Consider the following 24,097-nt stretch of genomic DNA (forward strand, 5'->3'; position numbering starts at 1 on the left):
TCTTGACCGTCCGTCTCTTGTTGTAATGCTCTGAGTACAGCCTCTGGGCCTTCTCCAGGTTGTGTTGCACTACTGCTGGCGACCAGTTACTCGTTAATGTCTTTTCTCTCCAGATGACATTGTCTTTAGTGAAGGGGTGTCTCCCCCTTAGGATTTGGAAGGGGCTGTACCCCGTCCCTGTGGGGGTGATGCGGTAGGCCCACACTGTTTTCTGAACCTCCTTCTCCCAATCTTTCCCCACCATGATGGCTGCTTGGATAGATCCCATCAGTACTCTGTTAAAGCGCTCCACTTGCCCATTGCTTGCCGGGTGGTACACCGCCGTGTGCAGCAATTTTATCCCATTGAGTTCTGCGTACTTGTTCCATTTGTCTGATCTAAATTGGGGTCCATTGTCGCTCAATAGCGTTCTGGGGATGCCTTCCCTTAGAAAAACGGAAGTGAGGAATTTTATCACTGTTTCTGCTTCCATCTCTTCCTGTATGTGAATCTCCGGCCATTTGGAATACTTGTCGACCAGGACACAGAGGTATTGGGGCGTTCCGTGGATGTCCAGCACTGGTCCCAGGATGTCCACCGCCACGTCTTCCCATGGCCCACTTGGTAATGGGAATTTCCCTATCGCCGGCCATAGTGGAACTAGCGTCTTGTCAGCTCCCTGGCACTGGCCGCACTCTCTCACTTGCCTCTCCACCTGGGCGTCCATTCCGGGCCACCAGTATGTCAAGAATTCCTGTCATGCGAGGGGAGGAAAACGGTAACCAGCGAAAACGGACTACATCTCCCAGGATGCTTAGCGGTTGAGAGGTTATGTAAACAGGAGAGCTGTTACATAACTCAAGGAAAACACGCCCTTATGTAAACAGGAGAGCTGTTACATAACTCAAGGAAAACACGCCCTTATGTAAACAGGAGAGCTGTTACATAACTCAAGGAAAACACGCCCTTATGTAAACAGGAGAGCTGTTACATAACTCAAGGAAAACACGCCCTTATGTAAACAGGAGAGCTGTTACATAACTCAAGGAAAACACGCCCTATAAAGGGAGGAACCGGGAGGTACAACGCTGTCGGATATTGTGTTTACACCGACGTACCTGCTTAGTGAAGAGCAGTGTTCCGGAGTGGTGCTCCAGTAAGGCAAGAACGGAGGTAGGTCGAGTCGTTACTCCCTGGGCCGTGTCTTGCCCCATCGTCACCTGTGAAGGACCCGGAAGCTCTACCGGATAACCATTGAGCTTCGCTTTTTGACTCGGCTGAGTCAAAGCGCAGTGGCGCTTTTGCTGGTTGGAGTCGTAACTCCCAGCCCGACCAGAGATACAGGGACTGCCAGCTGTAACGCACACCAGGAGGTGTTTGCCGCGTTACAGACTCGGAAGTCCACGGGATCGATGGAGCGGCTGCTCTCGGTTCAGTCTTCTTTGCTTGTGATTGGGGTATCGGTGACGCATCACCAGGAGGTGACTCCGCGTCCCGGTGCAGTCTGAGGAAGAGGTTGAGCGGCTGCTCCCTTCAGGTAGAGACCCCGGCTGGGTGTTTCCCTGACTCCTCGATTCTCCCCAACACTCTTCGTGCCCCTCACAGCCTACCGATTGGCATTGTCGGCCATTTCATTTCTGCCCTCTGTTGGCATACGCCGGGATCGGCGTATATGCAGAGGACGGTTAGGACCATCCGTGCTGTGGGCTGGTAACGTACTTAGCCTGGAGGATTCCAGTGCCTATAACCTTTGTTTATTCCTTGTATTATTTTTGCCTTCATTAAAATAACTAAACCTTCACAAGTGGTTGCGTTCTCATTATCGTGTCTGTTAAACGATCCTGAGACGTTCAGGGCGTTACACAGTACATGTGTTTAGCCCTCACCTTTGATTTTACGATTCCCAAGTGCCCTTCGTGTAGCATTGCGAGTTATCGGGGGACCACTGTTTCTGGAGGAACCACTTTGTCTCTCCTGTACAGGAATATTCCCTCGTTTCCTACCGATAGCTCTTCTCGCACTTCGAAATACTTCCGGAGAGCCTCTCCTAACCGTTTCTTCTCTGGCCATCCCTTTATTATGTGTTCCTTGACCTTGCGGATGTCCTCGTCTTCTTCAGACGCTTGTATCCATTCTTGTTTGCTTATCACCCTCTCGGGGTCATCCATTACTGCCACCATCTCGTCTTCTTCGGGCATCATGTCTGGGGCGCCTTCCATAGCTGCTGCTCGGCTGAGATAGTCTGCCACTTTGTTCCTCGTCCCCGGGATGTACTCCACATCGTACCGGTACTCCAGTAGTTTGAGTGTCATTTTCGCTATGCGGGGTGTGGCCCCTGCATGCCCGCTTGAGGTGAGCACCTTTACCAGTGGCTTGTGGTCAGTTTTCAGCAAGAATCTTGTGACCCATAGGAATTGGCGATATTTCCCCATCGCCCACACCACTGCTAGCATCTCTTTCTCAATCACACTATATTTCTGCTCCGTGGGTGAGAGGGTTCTGGACGCGAAGCTGAGCGTTTCCACCTGTCCATCGCTCCTTTCTTGCATGAGCACCGCTCCTAGGCCTTTCTCGCTGGCATCTGTCGTCAGAATCGACCGACCATGAGGGTCAAACCCTTGCAAAGGTACTGCTTGACTGATGTCCTTTTTCAGTGCCTCGAATTCCTTCTGTGTGTCTTCTGTCCATTGGTAGGTGGTTTTGTCCCTTGTTAGTTGTCGAAGGTGATGGGTCTTGGTGGCGAAGTGTGGCACGAATTTGCTGTAGTACTCGGCCATCCCTAAGAAGGATCTCACTTCCTCTTTGTTGTTGGGTGCGGTCGCCTTGCTTATCGCTTCCACATTCGCCCTTTTGGGTGTGATGCCATGACCTCCTATTTCGTGCCCCAGGTAGGTGACTGATGTCATTCCCAGCCTGCACTTTTCCCATTCTGCCGTTAGGCCTTTGTCCTCTAGCACTCTGAGTACTTTCTCTAACCTCTCGTCGTGGTCTCTTCTGTCTGTCCCCATCACGAGTATGTCGTCCTGAAAGTACTGGACGCCTTCAATGTCCTGAAACAGCCGATGCATCAGCTTTTGGAACACCGCTGCTGCGGATGCTAGTCCAAATGGCATTCTCCGAAACTGGTAGCACCCAAAGGGTGTGATAAACGATGTCAACTTCCGGCTTGAAGGATGCAGGTCTATTTGGTGATATGCAGACGTTAGGTCGATGGTGGAGAACCATTTTATCCCTTTGGTCTTGGCTAGCATTTCCTCGATACGAGGTAGCGGGAATTTCTCTACTATGAGGCATTTGTTTAGTTCCCTAAGGTCCACACAGAGACGGACTTTCCCGTTGGGTTTCATCGCCACTACCAGGGGGCAAGCCATTCCGCACTGTCGATCAGCTCTATTATTCCCTCTTTTTCCAACCTGTGTAGCTCCGTCTGCATCGCTTCTCTCACCGCCAAGGGTATGTTCCTGACTTTGTGGGACACCGGGCTGGAGTTTTCCTTAAGTACTATCCTGTGTGTAAATTTCTCCAGTTTCCCCACCTTTCCTCCAAACACCTTCGGGAATTTGTGCTTCATTGCTTCCAGTACCGGCCAGCTCCCTGGCGCTGTCAAGAGGACTTGTGTGTCACCTCCCAGATCTAGTTTGATCCCTAGATCCCCTTGGTCCATCCATCCCAGTACAGAGGGGCCTTTCTCCGCTATGTACAGCTTGCACTCAGCTTGTCTTCCCCGGAATTCAAAGGTCAGTTTCCGGTACCCTACCATGGGTATTGGATCTCCTCTGTACGTTACCGGCCGAATGTCTGGGGGTTCCAGCTTCGGTCCCAGCGTAGGTTCGAACTGCTCCTTCCATACTGTTCTCTGGATGATGGTGTATGGAGACCCCGAGTCTATTACGATTTGGATGTTCACCCCTCCAATCGTCATGTCGCATTGGGGTTTGCGGGTTCTTTTCCCGTCTATCCCGAGCACCTGATCCTCAATGCACAGGATCTCCACGTCTTCCTCTTGCTCATCTTCCTCTCCTGGTATCTCCTGCTCCACGTACTTCACCACGGGTCTCTTCGTTTTCCTCCGGCAGACTTTCTCGTAGTGACCCATTATGCCGCAGAACATACACTTTGCCCGGAACGCGGGGCATCTCCTGTCCTGGGCTGCGTGTGCGGGACTGCCGCATCTGTAACAGGCTCCGTTGTTGTCTTTGGCCTGCTTCCCCGTTTGGCCCGTCTTCCCTTTCCACTTCGGGGGTCCTCTGCCCTCCTGCGCCGGTTGCCTGCTTCTTCCTTGCGCATCTGCTTCATCCACTCTGTTCACCATGACTTTGGGGACCACTTCCCGTTTTGCTGCCTCCGCACAACGTTTGGTCAACTCCGCTTTCTTCACCATCGCTATTACGTCTTTCAGAGGTGCCTCGCTATTCGCCCACAGTTTATCTTGCACACTTTTATTCGTGGTATGCATGACGATCTGGTCTTTGATGAACTCATCGTGCAGGGCACCATATTAGCAAGTCACTGCCAGTTTCTTCAAGGCTGCTACGTATTCATCGATGGTTTCTCCCGGCTCCTGTTTCCTCTGTTGGAAGTTGTACCTGTCTATAGAGACACTCACCGCCGGGCGGTAGTGGGCATCAAGGTCCTCCATGGCGTGCTTGAATACGTCATCGTCCGCGTTTTGCCTGAGTGGCGGCACTAGATTCTGGTAGACTCTTATGCCTTCCGGGCCTAAGTTACGCAGGAGTATTCTTTTCTTCCTCGCGCTGGGGAACTCTTCACCGTTCTCATCTTCGAGGGCCGCCAGGTAGTAATTAAAATATTCCCGCCAGTCCTCCCACTTCATTTGGGGTTCTCCCGGTCTTGGCAGAAATGGTATGAGCGCCGTTAGCGAGGACCCTTGGGTGCTCATCTCTTCCCTCCTACTTGGCGCCGCGCCTGGGCCTCTTGGACTTCCCGGTGTGTCTCCCCGCTCTGGTCTTCCCTGCTCCTGCTGTCGCTTCTCTTTTGGCCCCCCTTCGCTGCTTGCTGCCGCTTCCGCCAGGGTCTCTGCGACTGGGCTTCCCGTGTGCTTATCGCAGTTGCGCGTCGTCTATAGGTCTCTGCACGCGGTCTGTACCTCTGCGACTGGGCTTCACGTGGGTTTCTCGCAGTTGCGCCCCTGTCTATAGGCCTCTGCACGTGGTCTGTACCTTGTGTTCACTGCCTCTGCCGCGCTCTTCGTGTGTGTTCTTTGGGGACCGCTCCGCTTCTTGTCCTCCCCTTGTGCTTGTTACTGTTGCCTTGGCCTGTGCTCCCTGTCGGTGGTTCAGGGTCCTTCAGCTGGCTAAGATTGCACCAATCCCATCCTCGTCGCCACTGTAATGATGCTGGTGGGTACTCTCAATCAGCACATGGATGCAGGCTTCGTAGAACAACACTATTTATTAAGTATTACAAATACACGTAAGAGCACCGGGCCACACAACCTTCTCGCGCTGCGGCAGGCTCTATCTCTGCGCCTCGCGGCTCGCGCATGCGCAGTGCTTCCGCCCGCGTTCTCATCTCGCGCGCCGCGTCCTCACGCAGCGTGCGAGACTAGAACGCACACTACAGGGGCCCCCCTACATTTTCGTTACCCCACTGCTGTTCACTGGAAGAACAGGTTAAGACCTATGGGCTGTGGGAGCTTCTGCTTCCGCTTGGCATGGGGCAGCTTGAAACCTGTGGACTGCACGAGCAACTACATTCATCTGGCATGGGACAGCTTGAGATGGGTGGAAGGGATATGCTCTCACAGGCCACATTCAAATACTTTGTGCCTTTCACATGATCCTCCTCTTCCTAGGTCGAGCACGGGTTACAACATTCTATAGTTAACCAGCATTCGCTTCCTTTTTAAAGCCAAGCAATACTTAGCTTTATCCAGAATAAAGCGTTTCATAGGTCAGTTCCCTTGCTTAGCTCTTCCCAAATACTGGCAGTAAACTCGGGCACTCCCTAGCCTGTTCTTTACTCCACACCCATGCTCCTTATTATTACCCACTGTTTATTATATTTCTGCTTTTCTAGTTTCTTTTCCTCTGTCTCACGTGCCCTCCTTGTCTCTGTTGACACCAAGCCCCACCCTCTCCAATCAGCTGAGGATGAGACGCTGACGTCTTTCTGCGAGCAGTGCTAGCCGGAAGCGTGGGCTCCATAAATGAGGGCTGCTGGAGCCGTGAGAGATCACATGACCGTTCGGTGGTCATGGCTGTTGCACTGTTCCTGTTGATGCTCCTAGCCGAGCTGCCTCAAGATGAAGCCGTTGGCTGTGGGTACCAGGTGAGGCTGGGTACCTGGTGAGACCTGTGGCAGCGTTCAGGGAAGAGGTACTGCCGTGGCCATAGAAAGAGGACTGAAGTCACCTGGTAATGTGACGGACATTTTCGTTTGGGACATCCTTACATAAATTCACCGCCCCACTGTTGTACTTTCTTGGAGTTGAAGTTTGGCTTCGCAGCAGCAGTTGCTGCCAAGTGCCCCTCTACCATTTGCGACACCTTCAGCCATTCTTGTCTTTTTTTATCCGACATCAGCAGTTTTTGTCTCGTGCATTTGGCTCTATACTTAAACTCATTTATCAACACCACGAGTCCCAGAATGCAGCGTGCAGTTATCTGACAAGTCATTCCTGGTTGAAGGCGCGCTCATTGTGAGTGATACGGATTTAGAGTTTGGTTTAAGCTGTTTTATACCAGACTAAATACAACACTACACTCAACCGAACAGCTAGAAACTGACTTCTAAACATGTTTAGAGTTATGCTATATGCCAATAGCTCCCGAGAGCTGTACCGCCTGTATAATAATAATAATAATAATAAAAAAAAAAACTTCCACCACAGGAGCAACCCTCCTACACACACTTCAGTTGATGGTAGAAGCTGCTTTGGCCATACCATAGTGTTTCTCTACTGCTTTAATATGCCCCCCACCCCGCAGATGGTATCCATTCAGGGCTGCTGTCAGCTAGGAGTCTATTTTCCTAAGAATTTGTTGTTTTTATTAATTTTACGTTTGTATTTTTTTATCTTTTGCATTTTACTGATGAACCTGTCTGATATAATTCACGTCAAAGGGTATGACATTACGACCTGTGATGCAATCACGTTTGTTACTTGTTACTACTCATTCATAAGACTTTGACAGCTCTAGAACTTTGGAAAAGTAAGTTTCAAACATGATCTCTTGACCACGTGATAGTTTAGTCTGTGACTTTGTCACGAAGTGATTAGATTGCCAATAACGTGGTGTGAGCTATTGTCCATATGCTAACTCTTGTTAGCCTAGTTTTCAAATATAAAATAATGACTAGCTTCCTTTTGTGAATCTCTTCATTATTTTAGTCCCATGAATCTCAATGATAAATTCAGGGCTGACCTGCATTTTTTCTATATCATTCATATTACAACTTTGACAAGTTGAGAACTACTTTTGTTGAAGTGATCACTTCATTTAACAGTGACTTGAATATATGGTCTCACTTTGAATTGTCTTGATATCAGTATATTTGGGGTTCATTATGAATTCCTTGTTGTGCCGGGGGTGGCTTGTAGATTTGATTTGCCGTGTCACGAGTGTGGCTGTTTCGCAATTGCTTGGGGGCAAGTGGACTTTGTTCTATGACTGAAGTTCTTTTGTAACATTCACTGCCACATTTTCCATCGCCGTGCTAGACGTTTTAATCCTCATTCCTGCCCAATGAATGGGGGAAATGATGGCTTTGGGGCAGTCATAGCGGTTTGCTTTCTTTGTTAACTAGAATCGTCTTAACAGCCAATGTTTACATGACTCCAAAACATGGACATTTCAGGTCTAGAAAATCGTCCTCAGTTAGAATTGTTGTGCATGAAGCCTCTAAAAGGGCCATGGCTGAAAAATAAATTACAATTCTCACTTTCAGTTATGGCGTAAACACCTCAGTCATGCCCTTCATAAATGGTTGAGACAAAAATGCGAGGATACCAGACCAATCGAAGTAAACATTATTGAGACTCAGTAAGCATTATTGAGAAAATAAACGTAAGATCAGCGCTTACTGTGCCTCGCCTCCCCAGCCTGCAGCATGAAATATATTCTTTGCTTTTCTTACCCCACCACCATATCAGATTAACGTGTTATCATCCGGATGTTGGTGATATGTCTGCAGAAGTAAGCAGAATGTTTGCTGCTGTTTTTTAATCTCGTATGCATAATTGTAAATATTTTTTTAATTTCGTAGTCCTGCCCGGATACCAAACCTGGTTTCCTGAATGTACATCTGGTGCCCCACACGCATGATGACGTTGGCTGGCTTAAAACTGTGGACCAGTATTTCTATGGAGGTGAGACTTTGCGATCGTGCACTAGACATTTATTTATCAATGTAGGTTTGTGTTTTTTAAAAAAAATATTTTTTAGACATGGACAAATAACTGCTGTACAAACAGTTCAACTTTTCTGAGTTCGCTAGTAATCGGTCCTAAATATTATTTTGTAGATTCATGTTTCATAAGCCGAGATTTGGGAATAACTTGTTTGTTACACGTCTCAATCCCAGTAGAGTAGCCCCCCGGGTTACGCACACTGCTTAGAGACGTGTCTCCAAGGACATATTTCTGGTGGTTCGGTGAAGTAAGGCACTCACTCGAGGCATCTGGAGTTTGACCTTGTGGTCACCGGTTCAAATCCCAGCGGGTCCACGCAACGCCTTTCTTCATTCCATGGTCGATAAATTGAGTAGTATTGAGTTGGATAACAAACGTGCCCCACTGGATGAATGTGCACTTTACAAATCCAAATGTTATGTTTCTGCCTTCAAAGATCAAACAAACCCAGCTTCTTTGAGTTAGATAGCTGTTATTTAGACCCAAAGAGGAGCCACTTCTGTAAGTGCAGTTTGATAGCTAAGGTTATTGGTGTTTTTATCGTAGTTCCTGGCACATTGGGTATTATGGTTTCAACTTTTATCTTGGTAGACAAGTTTGCTGCATACTAAGCATGGGGTACAGCCATACACTGAACCATGTCTCGTAGTGATAATTTGGATTTGGACTGCCGGGTTTCAGTAGGGACCAGGCGACCTAGTTTGTGTGTGGAAGGGGGGGTGTTGAAAATATGCATGGCTTTCAACAAGGCTGGCTGGGCAGAAGAGGAGGGCTTTTTTTGCACAGGGGGTGGCACATTATGGGACAAGAGATGATTTGCATGTTTAATAGTAAATCTTCCATTGGCTTTGTATACATTTTACTAAATATAGTTTAGAATAGCAGGATATTAGAAGGTCCTCCTGAGTTGCCGTGGTAACTGTCAGAAGCTTTTACCGGTTTCCTTAGTTGACAGATAATTTTAATCTGCAAGGTCTACAGACCTTCTGTGCCCTTCAATATCTCTATGGAGAAAGATTAACGTCATACTGTGTGCTGTTCCAAGGACCCTGTCCTACCGCCTCTGTAGCAGCAGACATCCGCCACCTGGGAGATGAGGCACAGGATCCAAATCCTACCTCATCACCTCCTGTGCTACTAGGATTAACTAGATTTGATATGTGACACCAGATCCAAGGTCTCCATCTTCACAGCTTAGATTAAACATCCGGGACACATGTGAAAGAGGCCACGTAGGAGGAAATGGTGGATCGGGAGCTGAAAAGGGGATAACTTGTTGTTAGTCTCTAGATTTGTGCTTTAGTTACCTTGAACATAGAAACCATGCGCTCATCTGTTCACTATCTAAAAAATCTCTTCCGGTGATCTAGCCACCAGCATCCTCCTTTCTCTCTCTCTCTCTCTCTCTCCCTTAAACAGAAATCCAAAATCTAAGTTCTTCCAACTTTCTGACCACAAAGGCCTGTTCCTCTGCTGCGATCAGCTTGGATCTTTTTTGCATGGGTTCAAACCATTAAAATAAAAGGAAAAGTGACCATATCCTATCAGTTGCAGAATTGAATACATTTGATAACCACTGCAGCACAAGCTGAGGATGGCAACAATAAACACAAACCCTTTCCATCCAAAATCCTTCTTGTGAGGGGATACCTACATTTGTTTTTCTATTGGGTCATTGTATAGGGCTCTCTAATTATCCGAGCTGGCGCCCCTCATGAAATACTGATGCCATCATTTTTTTTTTTAAAGATTTTATTGTGCATAAAAAGGGTTACAAACACGGGCCTACAACCACCAGGGCCGGCCGCTAGTAGTCGAATTTTCCAGCATATCAGAAAACAATGACTGGCCCACAGGGGCTCCGCACTATCACAGTAGATCAGACTGCACATAAGGGAAATCAGAATACACACTTTTAGTATAAATAACAACAAAAAAAGAAAAATACAACAAACAAGGCGAAACGACTTATGAAGGGCGGCGAACACCAGCCGGGGGAGTCAACACACCAACCACCCGAGGGCGGTCAATAAAAGAAGACCTGAGAGGGAGGGGGGGGCCACGAGCGAACCAAATCTGTACTCCGAAGTACGAGATGCACAAGGAACCTCAAGGATCAGGGGGACGAGGCAACCCCGGACGTATCCACCAAAGGGGGAGCACAGATAGACCCACGATACGTGTTCCACTGCCCCCAAATTTTACCCCAAGCCCCCGGTTTACCACGAGCCACATACACCGTTTTCTCCCTGAACATGCACCGGTCCATGTTCTCCTTCCAGACGGACACGGTGGGAGGCCGCTGGGAACCCCAAAGCTGTGCAATATCTCTTTGCAATCATGTTCCCCAAGGCCGCCCACCGAGCCTGAGCCGCATTGCAGTCATTGGGCTCCCATACATTCAGCACACAACGACGCACCTCCGCAGCAGAGCGACCCCGGTGACTCGTCTCATAATATCATGCACCCGGCGCCAGTATTCCGCCACCTCGCGGCATTTCCATAGGATATGGAGAAAGGTAGCACTGAGCCCGCAGCCACGCTTACAGAGTCCGTCGTCTGAAAACCCCATCGAGACCAGGCGGGGGCCCGTCACATATACACGATGGAGAATCTTAAGCTGGACCAGGCGGAGACGGGCCGGGATGGCCACCTCCTTAGGGGATGACAGTGCAGTCTGCCAGTCCTCATCGTCCAGCTCCACCCCATCTCCCGTCCAAGCCTCCCGAAGACGCACCAAGAGGTCAGCCCGATTGTTTATCAGTTTTTTGTAAATCAGGGAGATAGTACTGTCGGGGACGTGACCATCGAGTATGCGGTCCTCGAGAGGCGAAGAAGAAGGGACCGTGGTCCCCTCCCCAAAGACCGAAAGCAGGGCGTGCCGAACCTGTGCATAACGGAAGAACTCTCTGTCACTAAGCTCATACTCGCGCTGAAGCGCCGCGAAGGATTTAACCGCACCTTTTGATGCCATCTTTTTAAACCTGGGCGAGAGCACCTGTTCACTTCTTGCTTAACCTAATGCTCGAAAATAACACTGGAACTTTTATTTTTGGGGCACAGGGAGATTATGTAACTTGCCCAGGATCACAAGATGCTCGGCTGATGCAAAGAATTTAACCTGGCTCATCAGTTTCAAAGTAGGCAGCTCTGGCAGTAACACCACATCCTCTCAGTCTGGACTACACATGCTGCGCTGTGGGTGGACCCCCACATTGTCTTTGGGCAACAATATATTGAGTCCTGTCAATTATCTGAAATATACCCTGTCCCTAATCTTTTAACCGGTGCTTCTGGGTCATTATAGGTGTGGGCGTAAATCCATGTATCATAATTGCACAGAATGACCCATTCAGCGGGCTTCTGCAAGAAGAGTAATTTTATATTTAGCAGTATTTTGTTAGCACACAAATGAATATAATCAATACCTTCAAAATGCGCTAACAACTACCTGCACGGGCGAACTAAGGAACCAGAACCTGTCTTTCTCAACCTTCAAGCAAGTAATAAATAAAGCAGCAACATTTCACTCCTTGTTATTTGATAAAAAAACTTCTTTAGCTCGAGATAGCACGCCTAGATGGTGATTAAAATTGCTAAGACTCTTGCACTGGCCCCTAATTTAAGTATTACATTCTCGACCTATTGAAGAAGACAATTAATGGCCCTATGCTTTGGAAAACTGCCGTCGATTGCAGACCAGCTGACCTGGTCCACAAAGGGCCTATACTATGCTGACTCTGTAGCAGTAACAAAGATGACTTTATTCATCTAATTTGCACATGTCCCAAACTTTACACAGCACGAGTCACTTTATTAAGAAAAGCTCTCAACATCAGAGGAATAAGGACTTGCAGAGCGGCCATAATAATCCGTCAGATCCTCAAATGAACTGTAAACTGATCACATTTCTCTATCTTCATGAGCAGGCACTGAAACTTGAAATGCTAACTATATTATAGAATGAGAAAGTAACGGATAAATAAAAAACGTTATTGTACAGGCTATGTAAGCAGATAAATGTGACAATTTTATGATTCAGTAAGATCTTAACTGTATAAGCTACGAGCCTCATCAGAGGTACATGAACACTATTAATTATAACTGAGAATGTATAGCTCGCAATACTTAAAAAAAAAAAAAAAAAAGCAGAAGACATTTTATTGTTTACTTTTGTCCATGAGGAATAATATTAAGGGTTTATTTCACTAATCAATAAACATTTATTATCATTCGGACACAAAGGCCCCCTTGCATCCAAAATGGACGCACAGATGCGTTTTGTGTTACAGAATAGAGCTAAATGCAGCAGAAAATGAAGAGCAGGCATGAGCAGCCACTTGCACTCGCTAAATGTGCACTTGGGGTAGGATCTTCCCCCAACTTACTGCCAGTATTTATCGCTATTTTCTTACTGCAAAATGCACCCTTGCGTCCAAAATGGGATTGAGGATGCATTTTGCACAGAGTACGTGCTAAATACAACAGAACACTAACAGTGAGCAGAATGTGCTCTCGCTGTAGGATTTACCCCCACCCCCCAATTACTCTTAATTACTCGAGCAGGTGTTATCACGGTATCAGTAATTCTGCATCTAAGATTTACTGAAAATACTCAGATTACTCCAGCGTAACTGAAATTCCACCCATGCCTAGTTCATACACAGCGGTCACACATGAGATGAACTTGAAGTCCTTGTATTGGTTGGACCTATCCAAGGATCCTTAAGAGTGTCATTGTCGCAGAACAGTCTTGAACTCTCCTCAGCTGTACTTGTGCTCAAGTTTTATTTATTTATTTTTTTTTTTTGTTAGGTCTCGTGACGTAAGCAGCGCATGCGCTGCTCTCGTCTTACGAGGCTTCTTGGAACCTATACGATTCCAGAAGCCTTGTCCCAGCTCCGCCTTCAGTTTTGATTCGTGCGCGTCGTTTGGCGTAACGAATTATGCCGAAGGCAGTGCAATGATTGCATGTAAATCGCTGCTTGTTGCCACCCTGTCTCCTTTTAGCCACACCCACCGGGATTTGATCATTTACCGGCGGCGTGACACTCTCCCCTTTATTACTCCCGACACACTTTTTTGTTTGCATCCCGCTTTGGCATAAAGTGAAATCGCGATGCGCGGATGCCTTTGCCAAAGCCGAAAGCTTGTTTACACCTGCGCACACACCACGTATTCAGTCCTCACTTGACTTTCCCGCATTCATGTGTGGCATGCGGCATTCGATTCTATTCAGCGCCAGACACTCAACCTCCCCCCTCCCCCGGAAGGCACGAGCAACACAAACCTCCAAATCCCTGGAGCAGTAATAGCAGCAATGCACAGGTGGCCTGTATAAACACCATTTCCATGCCTGACCTCAAGCCTGTAAACAAGGTTCATTCAATACCAGGTTCTGTGTTGACTGAAAAGACACTAACTTGTAAACTCCTCTCCTAGGGTTGTTTTTATGTTACTTTGTAAAATAAGTCTGTGTAAAATTCAAAAAGGAAACGTAAAACAACGACATGTTTACAGTTCAAACAGTTTACAAACTGGTTACTGCGAAAATAAACGGTTTGTTTTCAGTACTGCACAGTTCTGACCTAATATTTATCTCTTGGTCCTTTCCGTTAGTAGATCATGAACCACGTGGAATAACATTACTATATTTGACATTTCAGTAAAGCCTATAATACAGTTAATGCGCGTCTATCGCAGAAGACAGCCTTGCAAAGCAAGGCTTTTGTTTGCAAAGACATATGCATTCTTGTAACACCTTTTAATAATTGACAATAAAAAGTGAGTTCCAGGAGCATGCTTCCAACATAGGCAGCACACGATCCATGCAGCGCGGGATGACGAACACCACGAAAGTCAGGGTTGTGTGTCACTCAGGGGTGTAACAAGGCCCCTGCAGCGCGGGGTTGGGGTGGGGGTCAACTATCCAGGAACCCCCATCCCTAACCCTGCAAGGGAGGCCCTATGCAGCACAAGGCCAAACAATATCTGTGAGACATGCGAGACATGGGGCGCTCATCACATTCTGGAAAGGGGGGGGGGGAGGGAAATTTGGTGACGCGCCACTGCTGCCAACCAGTGCAAATCCAAATGAGCATTTCTGACACCGTCAGCTCTCCGCGTCCACCTCGACGGGCTTACTGCATTGCTCCTAAACATTGGCTGCATCACATGCTCCAGGGTGCAGTCAGGACAGGAGTCTAAAAGCGCATCTCGATCAATAGAACAAAACGGACTTGGGCGGTGCCAGCAGGCATTACCTCACCCTTCCAGATTCCAAAAAGAATTGTAAAAAGATTTTTCGTAAGTAAAGGACCCGGCTTGCGGCTTCCTTCTCCCGTGCAAAAAACATCTGAGAGTGCAGGGGCCAGCTGAATTTCTCAGAGAAAGAAATCACATTTATTTTCCGTTTTTAAAACCTGAATTGCATGAGCGCCTTTGAAGCGCAGCGTGGGGCAACAATATTTCTAGAAGACACAGATTCGTTAGAAATGATGCTAACCATGCGACAGGCAGTTACATTTTCTGACACTTCCATTATAGTGTTACTGTTGTGTAACAAAACCAGTGAGGTTTTAGAGGCGGGGCAGTTATTTTAGACCGGTGCTCATAAGGAAGCGTGAACTTCCTTTACTTTACACAAACATGTGAGAGAAGGGCTTTGGGATGTTGATTGCAGCTCTACGGTGCCTGGTCAATTCATTTGCCAGTAGTTGGATGAAGTCGCTTAGGTAGGAAGACTTTCGTTGTAGGTGTAGCTTGAAATAACTGTAGCAATTTGGGTCTATTTAGGTCTCGCCTGACCCAGCGCATGCGCTGGTCTGGCGAGACTTCTTGAGAGGGCTCCAAAAAGTGCTACCAGGCCAGCCTAGAGCTACAGTGCATGTGCGCCGGCGTGTGCCGTTTTACCGCGATCACTTTCACTTTCGCGGCTGCAAGGCCGCTTGGCATAGCCAATGGGTCTCGATTTTGGGACCTTATTAGTATTTAGTTACGCAACTGTTGCCTGGCTAAACACTTATAAGGTCCCAAAGGCGAGACCTATTGGCTATGCCAATGCTTGTTTTAGTTTATCATATGAACGCTGGCATTTTGGCTGTTTGTGTCCAGTGCTTTTGCCCTCACACAATACACCACAGCGGTGGTTACAGCTTCCATCACAGCTGTAACCTCAGCAGGGTCTCCATCACAGCTGTAACCTCAGCAGGGTCCCCGGGCAGAAGGTGCAGCAACCACAAAGTGCACAGTAGTAACAGCCACTGGTAATTAATATGACCAAATAACAGTCCTCTTTGTAATGTGCTCCTCCGGGAGTAGAAGAACTATATTCAATGCCAGGTCCAGTCCAACTGCTAGAACCCTATTCCTGACCCGGAGCACTTACAGCATTAACTGCTTTTAGGCTTGTCAGGGTCTCCTCATGGAGGGGCAACTTGATTTTTGTGGGACTGCAGGCAGACATGGGACCAATGGTAAATCATACTATTTGCCCCAGAAAAACAAACTATTGTTGGTGAAGCCAGTAAGTCTGGGTTTATTTTGAGAACCAAAGGAGAGACCTTCAGAAAGATGCAGATTGTGCCTCCCTATGCAAATAACACTTTTCCGTGTCCTTCTTTTTCCATATCTTCTTAGGCTACCCTGTGGTGCCATGCAGGAGGTTACAGAATGAGATGACATAAAGTCTGTGTAATTGCTTAGGTTTGTGCGTGTTCGCACATTAAGGCCAGTCCTGATCCCTAATGGTTTCGCCGATGCTTGTTATGCTTTAGAATACTTCTAAACCATTCATACATGGTTTCACCCCCCCCCCCCCCCCAAAAAAAAAACAACCTGCTGCAGGGTAGACGAAACATTTCATCATGCTAAACTCAAAACCCATGGCCTCTGCCATCTTTCATGTTGTGTTCAGCGTTTCATCTTACTGTAGGTTATGGACGTTCAGTATTTTGGCACTACACTGTGGAACCTTTGTGTTCCTGACTTTTTTTGTTGTTGCATTTTATCTTGTGGCTTATTCTTCTCTGAAGTGTATTACACACATTTGTCTAAAAAAGTGATTATTATGGTTTGCAGCAGCCCCTTGTCAGACTATATTAATTTAAACTGGACCTAGCAGTTAGTGTGACTTGCCTTCATCTCTCTACCATTTTGCACAAGCTTCATCTAGTAGTGAGTGACATATTGTCAAGGGTTGTATCCAAGAAGAATGCATTATGTGGTGTTGAAAATGAGACGAGTAAGTTTAAAGCAACGTGTCTGACCATAATTGGTTCCTAAAACAACAAAAAAATATGTTACTTGTAACTGCGTGTACTCCTTTTGTCATTAGTCTTTGTTTGAAGGCAGTGTATAGACACAGGAGGTTGTTTTGTGTAAGGGTTTACTTATTCATCAATCATTTATTGAAGTTTTTTTTAAACAAAAAATGTCAGTTTGAAGAGAGAGACTGATTGTTTATAGTTATTAGTAGGCTAAAACTCAAAATTAACTTTCCCTCTGCCTTTTATTTATATGTTTTGAAAACCTACAAGCCGTGCTTAAACGCGCACTTTGTACTTGTAGTCCTTGCTTACGAGTAGCAAAGTCAAGCTTCTCGTATGCAATGATAAAGTCCGTGTTTATGCACCGATTCAGGTTTTCAAAACCATAAATAAAAGGCACTGTCATTTACAAAGCCAATAGCTCAAACTCTAGCAAATACGAGACCTATTGCATTGCAAATGCTTGATTGATTGGCAGCTAAGCAAGAATTGTACTTTTCTACTCCCAAGTCTGTCGTCAGTTTCAAAGAATCATTGAGTCACTCTCTAGTTCTGCTGCCCATGCCGGTCCTCTCCTTCACCTGTAGAGGTGACCAGAGAGTGTGGAGGTCACAGCCGCCGAGTGACTGGAACTCAGCATGGTAATGGAGGGTCATAAACCTGTAGAAGTACAAGCCCGTGCGTGTATGATGTGTGTGAGTGTGATGTTTGTGTATGTAGGTGAAGTCTTGTGAGTGAGAGTGTCAGACTGTGCAAGTGACCCATGTTTTCGGTGTGCTTGTCACTTTTTGTGTGATTGTGTGTTGCATGCATGTATGCTTGAATTGGCATTTGTCGTCCTGTATTTGAAAAGTGAGTCGGATTGCTTATACGTGCACACTTTGACAAATGTGGTGTCGGGCACTCTACACAAGTCTATGTTTAATTGTGTCAGTGACAGAATGTCAGACGCTATGCATATGTATGAAGAGTGCCTGATTGTGCGTCAGTGTCACTGGTCTTGTGACTATTTCAGCTGCGTGCCGAGCGCCAAGCCTGTGATTCATCAACACCCCAGCCAAAAAGCGCTATTCTCGCTCGGTGCCAGTTTTCATGGGGCTGTGAGGGAGCCTTTGAATCTTTGCTAGTCGTTTTCCTAGTATCTGTGCCATTTTAGAGTTCCCTGCCATCGTTCCAGACCCATAGCTCAGTGTTTGGCAGGGTTGCCAGAGAAACTAGGAAATTTATCATTTCTAGGACTTTCTGACAAAATGATGGCCTGCGCATTTTTTTGGGAAAGGCTGCTTACACGGCAGCGGTTTAGAATGTCCAGGCGACACTAGCACACTTTTATTTCAACCTATTCACATTTTTTTACCAGAATAGAAGCCGATGCCTGCAGAGCCCAGCTTTAGTCTTCCTTTACAGTTCCTGCCCTTTGTTTAATGCAACATCGTTTTTGAACGGAAGGACAACAAAAGGAGAAAAAAATAAGCTATTTTCACCGGAATAATTTTGAAGCCAGATAAAAGTCCACCAAGGATGGCAGGGGCCACACCGCTTATTACCACAGCAAGGAGTAGCCCCAGAGGTCAAGTAGGCAGGCCCACCCTCCCAAAAATGGCTGAATCCATTCTTAGGGAATGCATGCAGCCCTTCAAACACAGGCCAGTGTTGCCGGCGCCAGCATGTGGGAAGTGGTGATACAGACAGTACTGGGATTGTCTGAAGGGCAGCCATTCTAGTGAATCATCACTTGGAGGCAGTAACTGCACTAACAGTTGGGCGCATCTTCCCAGCCGCGCTTGTATGTAGCGTAGGGTTGCGCTGGAATGCCTGAGATTGTACGACAGTAAGAATGGGTCACATTAACTAAAATTAGGGCAGCAATCACATTATGGCAGGCTGTTGGTGTGTGTGTGTGACATTTATAAAAGCAGAACAACTCTGCACAGTGGTGCCTATAACATCTGACTGCAGTGCACTGGTTGTTCATGTGACATATCAGAGTGCAGTGGGCAATGGCACCTATAATACGTCTAACTGCAGTGCACTGGTGGCACATGTAAAATCTCAAAGTGCAGTGCATTGGTACTGAGTGTGGCGTTGCGCTAAAGTGCTGAGCTGATACAGGGAACTTCCTTTCCAGCGGCGCTACGTGACTCGCTAAGTAATAGGCATTCTGTGCAAAGTTCTACAAAAAAAAGACCCACAACATAGTCCTTTGTTTTATTAAGGTGGGAAGGGCATATCCTTACCAAGTGCAATAATATTTAGCTGTTTACATCATGTATTATATAATTTTATAAATATTATTTATAGGCGTCTCTGTACAATGGAAGGCAGCCATCAACAGCACACCACGTCATTAAACTCCACTACATACCACTCCACAACACAAAATACCATTCCACATAATTGCACTCAAACACAGAATCCAACTCCACATAATTCCAATACATTCAATTCCAGATAATTAGTATCCACATAATTCCAATCCACTACACACCACACCGTTCCACTCCACACAATTACACAACTAACTAATCCAATCCAACCCACATAATTCCACAGCACACCACACAGCCGCGGTCGGTAGTAGGAGTAGCTGCAGAGCGGTGACGTGGGGAGGGGCAGGGTGAGGGGTAGTAAACTATGGATTACGGAGGTTTACAGGTAAATTAACATATAAATTAATAAAACGAATTTCGTTGCGCGCACTGCATCCCCAATGCAGTGCACGAGACGAAATTTGTTTTATTAATTTATGTTATCTTACCTGTAAACCTCCTAATCCATAGTTTACTACCCCCCACCCTGCCCCTCCCCACGTCACCGCCCTGCAGCTACTCCTACCGACCGCGGCTGGCACCACATACATACACTCCATAACATAAGTAAAAAACATTGCGATTTACAATGCTAATAACTCCAACAAATGCGCGACCGATTGCATTTCCAATGCTTGTTTCTTTTCTTTTAGCTCGCAATGAAAAGCAGCATGCGGGCGTGCGCTATATCTTGGACTCTGTCATCCCTCAGCTCCTCTCCGACCCTTCCAAGCGCTTCATCTATGTGGAGATTGCCTTCTTTGCTCGATGGTGGGCACTGCAGACATTGCCCATGAAGCAAGCTGTAACGGGGCTCGTGAATGAAGGTATGTGTGCCATAAGCCGCCACGCAGCATAAGACTGCGTCATGGGAAGCTATAGAAATGGGGTGCCCATCGGCTCTATTCTGTCAAGGGACTGAGTGTAGTACTCCTGTGGCACTGCACTAGCTTGCAGCTCATGCCTGCCTATACCCCTCTTGGGCATAGTTTTAGCTCACTTCTGCCGTCCAGGTATGGTTCTAGCTCTCCTTTCCTGCCCATGACGCAGCTCACATTTGTCCTTCGTGCTTTTAGCGCGGCTATAATTTTTCCTGGGTCTGGCGCTTGACTTCAACTTCTCTCTCTTTGCCGTATGCCACCCCCTCGCAGGGCGCTTGGAGTTCATGAATGGTGGCTGGACCATGAACGACGAGGCTGCCACCCACTACAGTGCCATCATTGACCAGATGACCCTGGGCCTTCGCTTCCTGCAGGACACGTTTGGAGAGTGTGGGCGCCCACGGGTGGCATGGCATATTGACCCCTTCGGGCACTCCAGGGAGCAGGCCTCGCTCTTCGCCCAGGTGAGAAGAGCTCTGTTGTGTGGTTGGCGCTGGTGCAAGAATTTTCAATCTGGGCATGTCTTCCCTGCTCTTTACTCCGACTCGGACTGCCCCCGACAACCCCCTGCTTACAAGTGCTTTATTTTCTCATTCTCCAGATGGGCTTCGATGGGTATTTCTTTGGTCGCTTGGATTACCAAGACAAGAAAAACCGGGAAAAACTGCGCGAGATGGAGATGATCTGGAGGGCCAGTGGCAGCCTGGAGCCGCCCACCGCAGATCTGTTCACAGGTGAGTCAGGGGATGGCCTGCCCAATTCACAGGTGCGACAGAGGGGCAAGGATCATGTTTTCACGGGGGAGTGAGGCACAGGCTGGGCAGAGGGTCAGGCTGACCTCTCCAGAGGGGAGTTGGGGCTGACTGTTCTAAGTAAGGAAAGAGGGGCTGACCGTTCCATGTTTAGTCAGGAAGGCATCTGATATCCCCTGGTAGAAGCAGGGCAGCTGAGCTGTCAACAAGTGATGCCGGGGGTCTGTCTGGTTCAACTCCACGTTTCCGCAGACCTTGATTGTGACTCCGTTCAGGTGAGGTTGGCATGGGTGACATTTCCAGGAGCTGTGGCAGTGTGACTGACCTCCCATGCAGGTGTGCTACAGGGGTGGGAGCAGACCTCAGTGTAGATGAGAAGGGCCAATCGCTCCACAGGTGAGCTGGAGGTGAGCCTCACCTGTGGGAGGTCTCTTTACAAGGGAGTCTGGGAGTGGGGCTAACCTCCCCTCTGGTAAAGCAGGACGCAGGGTTGACTTCCTCGGCATGTGGGGAGGACTGATCTCTCCACAAGCTTCCCAGTGGATGGGTGACCTTTTAACAGGAGAACCAGGGCCAGACTCCAACGCCTCAGATCCGCTTTACAGGAGGCACCTTGAACCCGTGGTATTGGAGGGAGAGGCTCCCAAGAAGAGCATATTCATGCCGGACTGCCTGTGTGTACGATCGAGATATTTTGTGTGACGTAATTGCTAAGCGTATCATCACACGACCAATATCAGCCTAGGCCTCGTTCCCCTTCCAGCAGGCTGTGAAACACTGGAATTCCCCGGCCGCCGATTTCTACTTCCTGTTTCCAGGCTTGTATTTCTTTCTGGAAATGGAATGATTTTCTGAAGTCATTGTCTACATCACTTGTTTTGTTGAAACGCTACACTTACCCTACCCTAGTGGGGGACTTAGCGCATGCTATTCTATACCACTCCACCACTTTAGTTTTCATTTTATAGGTGTGATTTATGTTAGAAACAGAACTATGCGTCCTCTGTACCCTTATGCAACTTGGAATCTCAAAAGCCACTGTATTATGGAGTATTAATGATACATGTTATGTTTATCCACATATCACCTGTCTCTGCTGCTCTTTTTTTTTATATAAGAAATCTACCCCGACATTGGAACACCCCAGCCAGGATCCAAGGAAAAAATCTGATGAGTACTTCTACCCCCAGATGCCTCCTCTTTTGAATATCCCCTAGGCGAAGCCTATTTTCGTAGTCTTCCAGTTTCCATCTAGTATCTTTAAGCTCTGCTTCATGTGCTTCAAGTCGCTCATTTGTTTTGGCAGCTTCAGTTTCATTCAGAACGATCCGTTCTTCTATGTCATGTAACCTTTCTGTAAAGGCGCCCATCGTTTTTGACAGTTTCCGTACGACACCTTGGACCTTCTGTAATGCTATTCTTGCCTTGCGGCTGTCTTTTGAAGTTTCTTCGCGATGAGATGCGATGGCTTGTAGAACTGTTTCCATGACTTGTGACAATGTAGCCCCAGTTACGCCAGCAATATCAGTTTGTTCACTGTTTAGAGCTTGGTTTGAAGATGATGTCTGCGGCGTTACAGTAAAATTCTGATTTTGATTTGAATTCAAGACAGTTGGGGTGTAATCCCAGGTCAATTCATTTGTTCCATCACAGCCTCCTTTTATCTTTTTAAATATCGTCCGTCTTTTATCTCGTAGTTCCTTTGGGGGGTTAAGATCTGAGTCTGTACTGGTGTACGAATCAAAATCATTCTCAACTTCATCGAATTCATCCTCTGTATCGCCTGACAAACTGATGTCTTCTGAAAATGAATAAAAGTCTGTGATGTCTTTGTCCGCATCCATTGCCTCAATAGGGTCAATTTGGTGGTCATTTGTTGCACTGTTAATTGTTTTAACTTCTTCATTCCGGCTTGGACCGGCAGTCTCTTCCGGCTCAGTTGTTAGCTGGACCATATTGTTGGGCGGTTGTGTAACAGAATTTATCGGGACTTCCCTAGTCGGTTCTGATGTATAGTTGCTGCTATTCTTGCTGCCACTGTCAGTAGAGGCATTAGGATTATCCGGCCCAGCAATCGTAGTGAGGGTAACTAGAGTCTTTGGCTGAGCCACTGAGGGATCTAAAGTCTCGCAGGTGATTGAGGGGGTATCTCTAACATTAGTGATATTAGTAATATTAGGAGCAGAGGCAGGAAGAATCACTTGACTTACCACGGTGATCGCAGTATCAGACCCCTCAGAGGTGAGCATAGCCTCTTGTCTTCCACTGTATCTTTCACTGTGGTCAGATGTATCCAAGTCAGGAATCTTCTTCGTCTGCTCGATGACGGGCGCCGAGCCGTCGATATTCTCCATACCAATCCCGGCAGCTACTGAGGCAGCCGCACCAGTTGCCGCAGTATCGTTAGCGGTTAATTCCTTCGGCTGAGCACGCCGGGTCGACTTGTGTTGAAGTCTCTGGCTGGCAGCAGCGCGCATCATTGAGATCACAGTGGGGGGATTAGAAACAGAGGCAGAGTCAGATGGCGATGCAATGGGAGTCCTACGAAGGATCGCACTGTTGTGAGTCGGGGTTTTTTCAGCTGGCCCCCCCCGCAGATTCCTCACGGGTGGTTCCGCGTCTGTTATTCATTTCCTGGTCACGGAGGGCCAGACGGGCCGCTCTTGTTTTAGCTGCTGCAGAGGCAAGAGCAGCCGCGTTCTTTGGGGCCATTGTATCTCGAGCAGCGCCGTGTTCAGCCAGCAATACGTGCCCTGAACCGCTGCTCAGGTGTGATTGCCCAAGGAGAGGCTGAGCGCCGAGGGGGAGGCGGTTACTGACCAGTGACCATAACACAGCGTATCCGACGATTGAAGCTAGCAGTGAAAGCGGCGTCCTCGGGATCACGAATTCAACAGGTAGAGTCACAGATTCGTCAGGCAACATATCTCGGTCCCAGTTTTAGGATTCGCTTAGACTGCTACTTTTTTTTCCCCCAATCGTGATGAGGAAAGTATAACATCTCTCTCAAAGTAACGTAGTTATATTTAAATGCATGTTTTGAGCCGGGCTGGTCAGGAGCTGCTACCGGCGTCTAGCCTGACGCCGCCATCTTGCCTCAATACTATTTCCAATGTCTGATGAGTACTTCTACCCCCAGATGCCTCCTCTTTTGAATATCCCCTAGGGCCTAGGCACTAAACTATATTCGGAAAGCTTCCAATGGCTTTCCTGCACTGGTAGGAGGCATTCAGTAGTGTCTCACAGTTGGGTATCACCCTAGACATATACAACCACCAAGGTACTCGATGTCTAAGAATGTAGTTTCTTAATTATTGCAAATCTGTATTTCTTAGGGCACCCCCTCCCCACACACACTTGGGTGTCATGATTCATCATAATGTTCCTCCTCACACCATGCGCGTTGGTTATGATGTGGGCTACAACTCTCCCATAGGAGAGTAGCTCTTACAGTAGGTGTTCCTGCGTGAGTCATTGGTGCAATAATATGCGACAGAAATGAGAACAGATTAAGATAACCTCTTGGTGGGACTGC

General features: G+C 47.4%; 1 protein-coding gene across 2 annotated transcripts in view; it reads left to right on the forward strand.

The window, feature by feature from the left end:
* The first annotated feature begins 6,094 nt into the window (after nucleotides 1–6,094).
* The window catches only part of MAN2B1 (mannosidase alpha class 2B member 1), a 240,577-nt gene continuing 222,574 nt past the window's right edge, over nucleotides 6,095–24,097 (forward strand). The window contains exons 1-5 of one of the 2 annotated variants that reach the window (XM_085600697.1): nucleotides 6,095–6,640; nucleotides 8,209–8,311; nucleotides 19,583–19,756; nucleotides 20,081–20,274; nucleotides 20,412–20,544. In XM_085600697.1, coding sequence (XP_085456823.1) covers nucleotides 19,723–19,756; nucleotides 20,081–20,274; nucleotides 20,412–20,544 — 361 coding nt within the window. In that variant the 5' untranslated portion in view covers nucleotides 6,095–6,640; nucleotides 8,209–8,311; nucleotides 19,583–19,722. The remainder of the gene's footprint in view (nucleotides 6,641–8,208; nucleotides 8,312–19,582; nucleotides 19,757–20,080; nucleotides 20,275–20,411; nucleotides 20,545–24,097) is intronic. The other variant, XM_085600696.1, reaches the window with a different exon arrangement.

This window comes from Triturus cristatus, chromosome 4_2 (genome assembly GCF_964204655.1).
Source record: "Triturus cristatus chromosome 4_2, aTriCri1.1, whole genome shotgun sequence".
Classification (NCBI taxonomy): domain Eukaryota; kingdom Metazoa; phylum Chordata; class Amphibia; order Caudata; family Salamandridae; genus Triturus; species Triturus cristatus.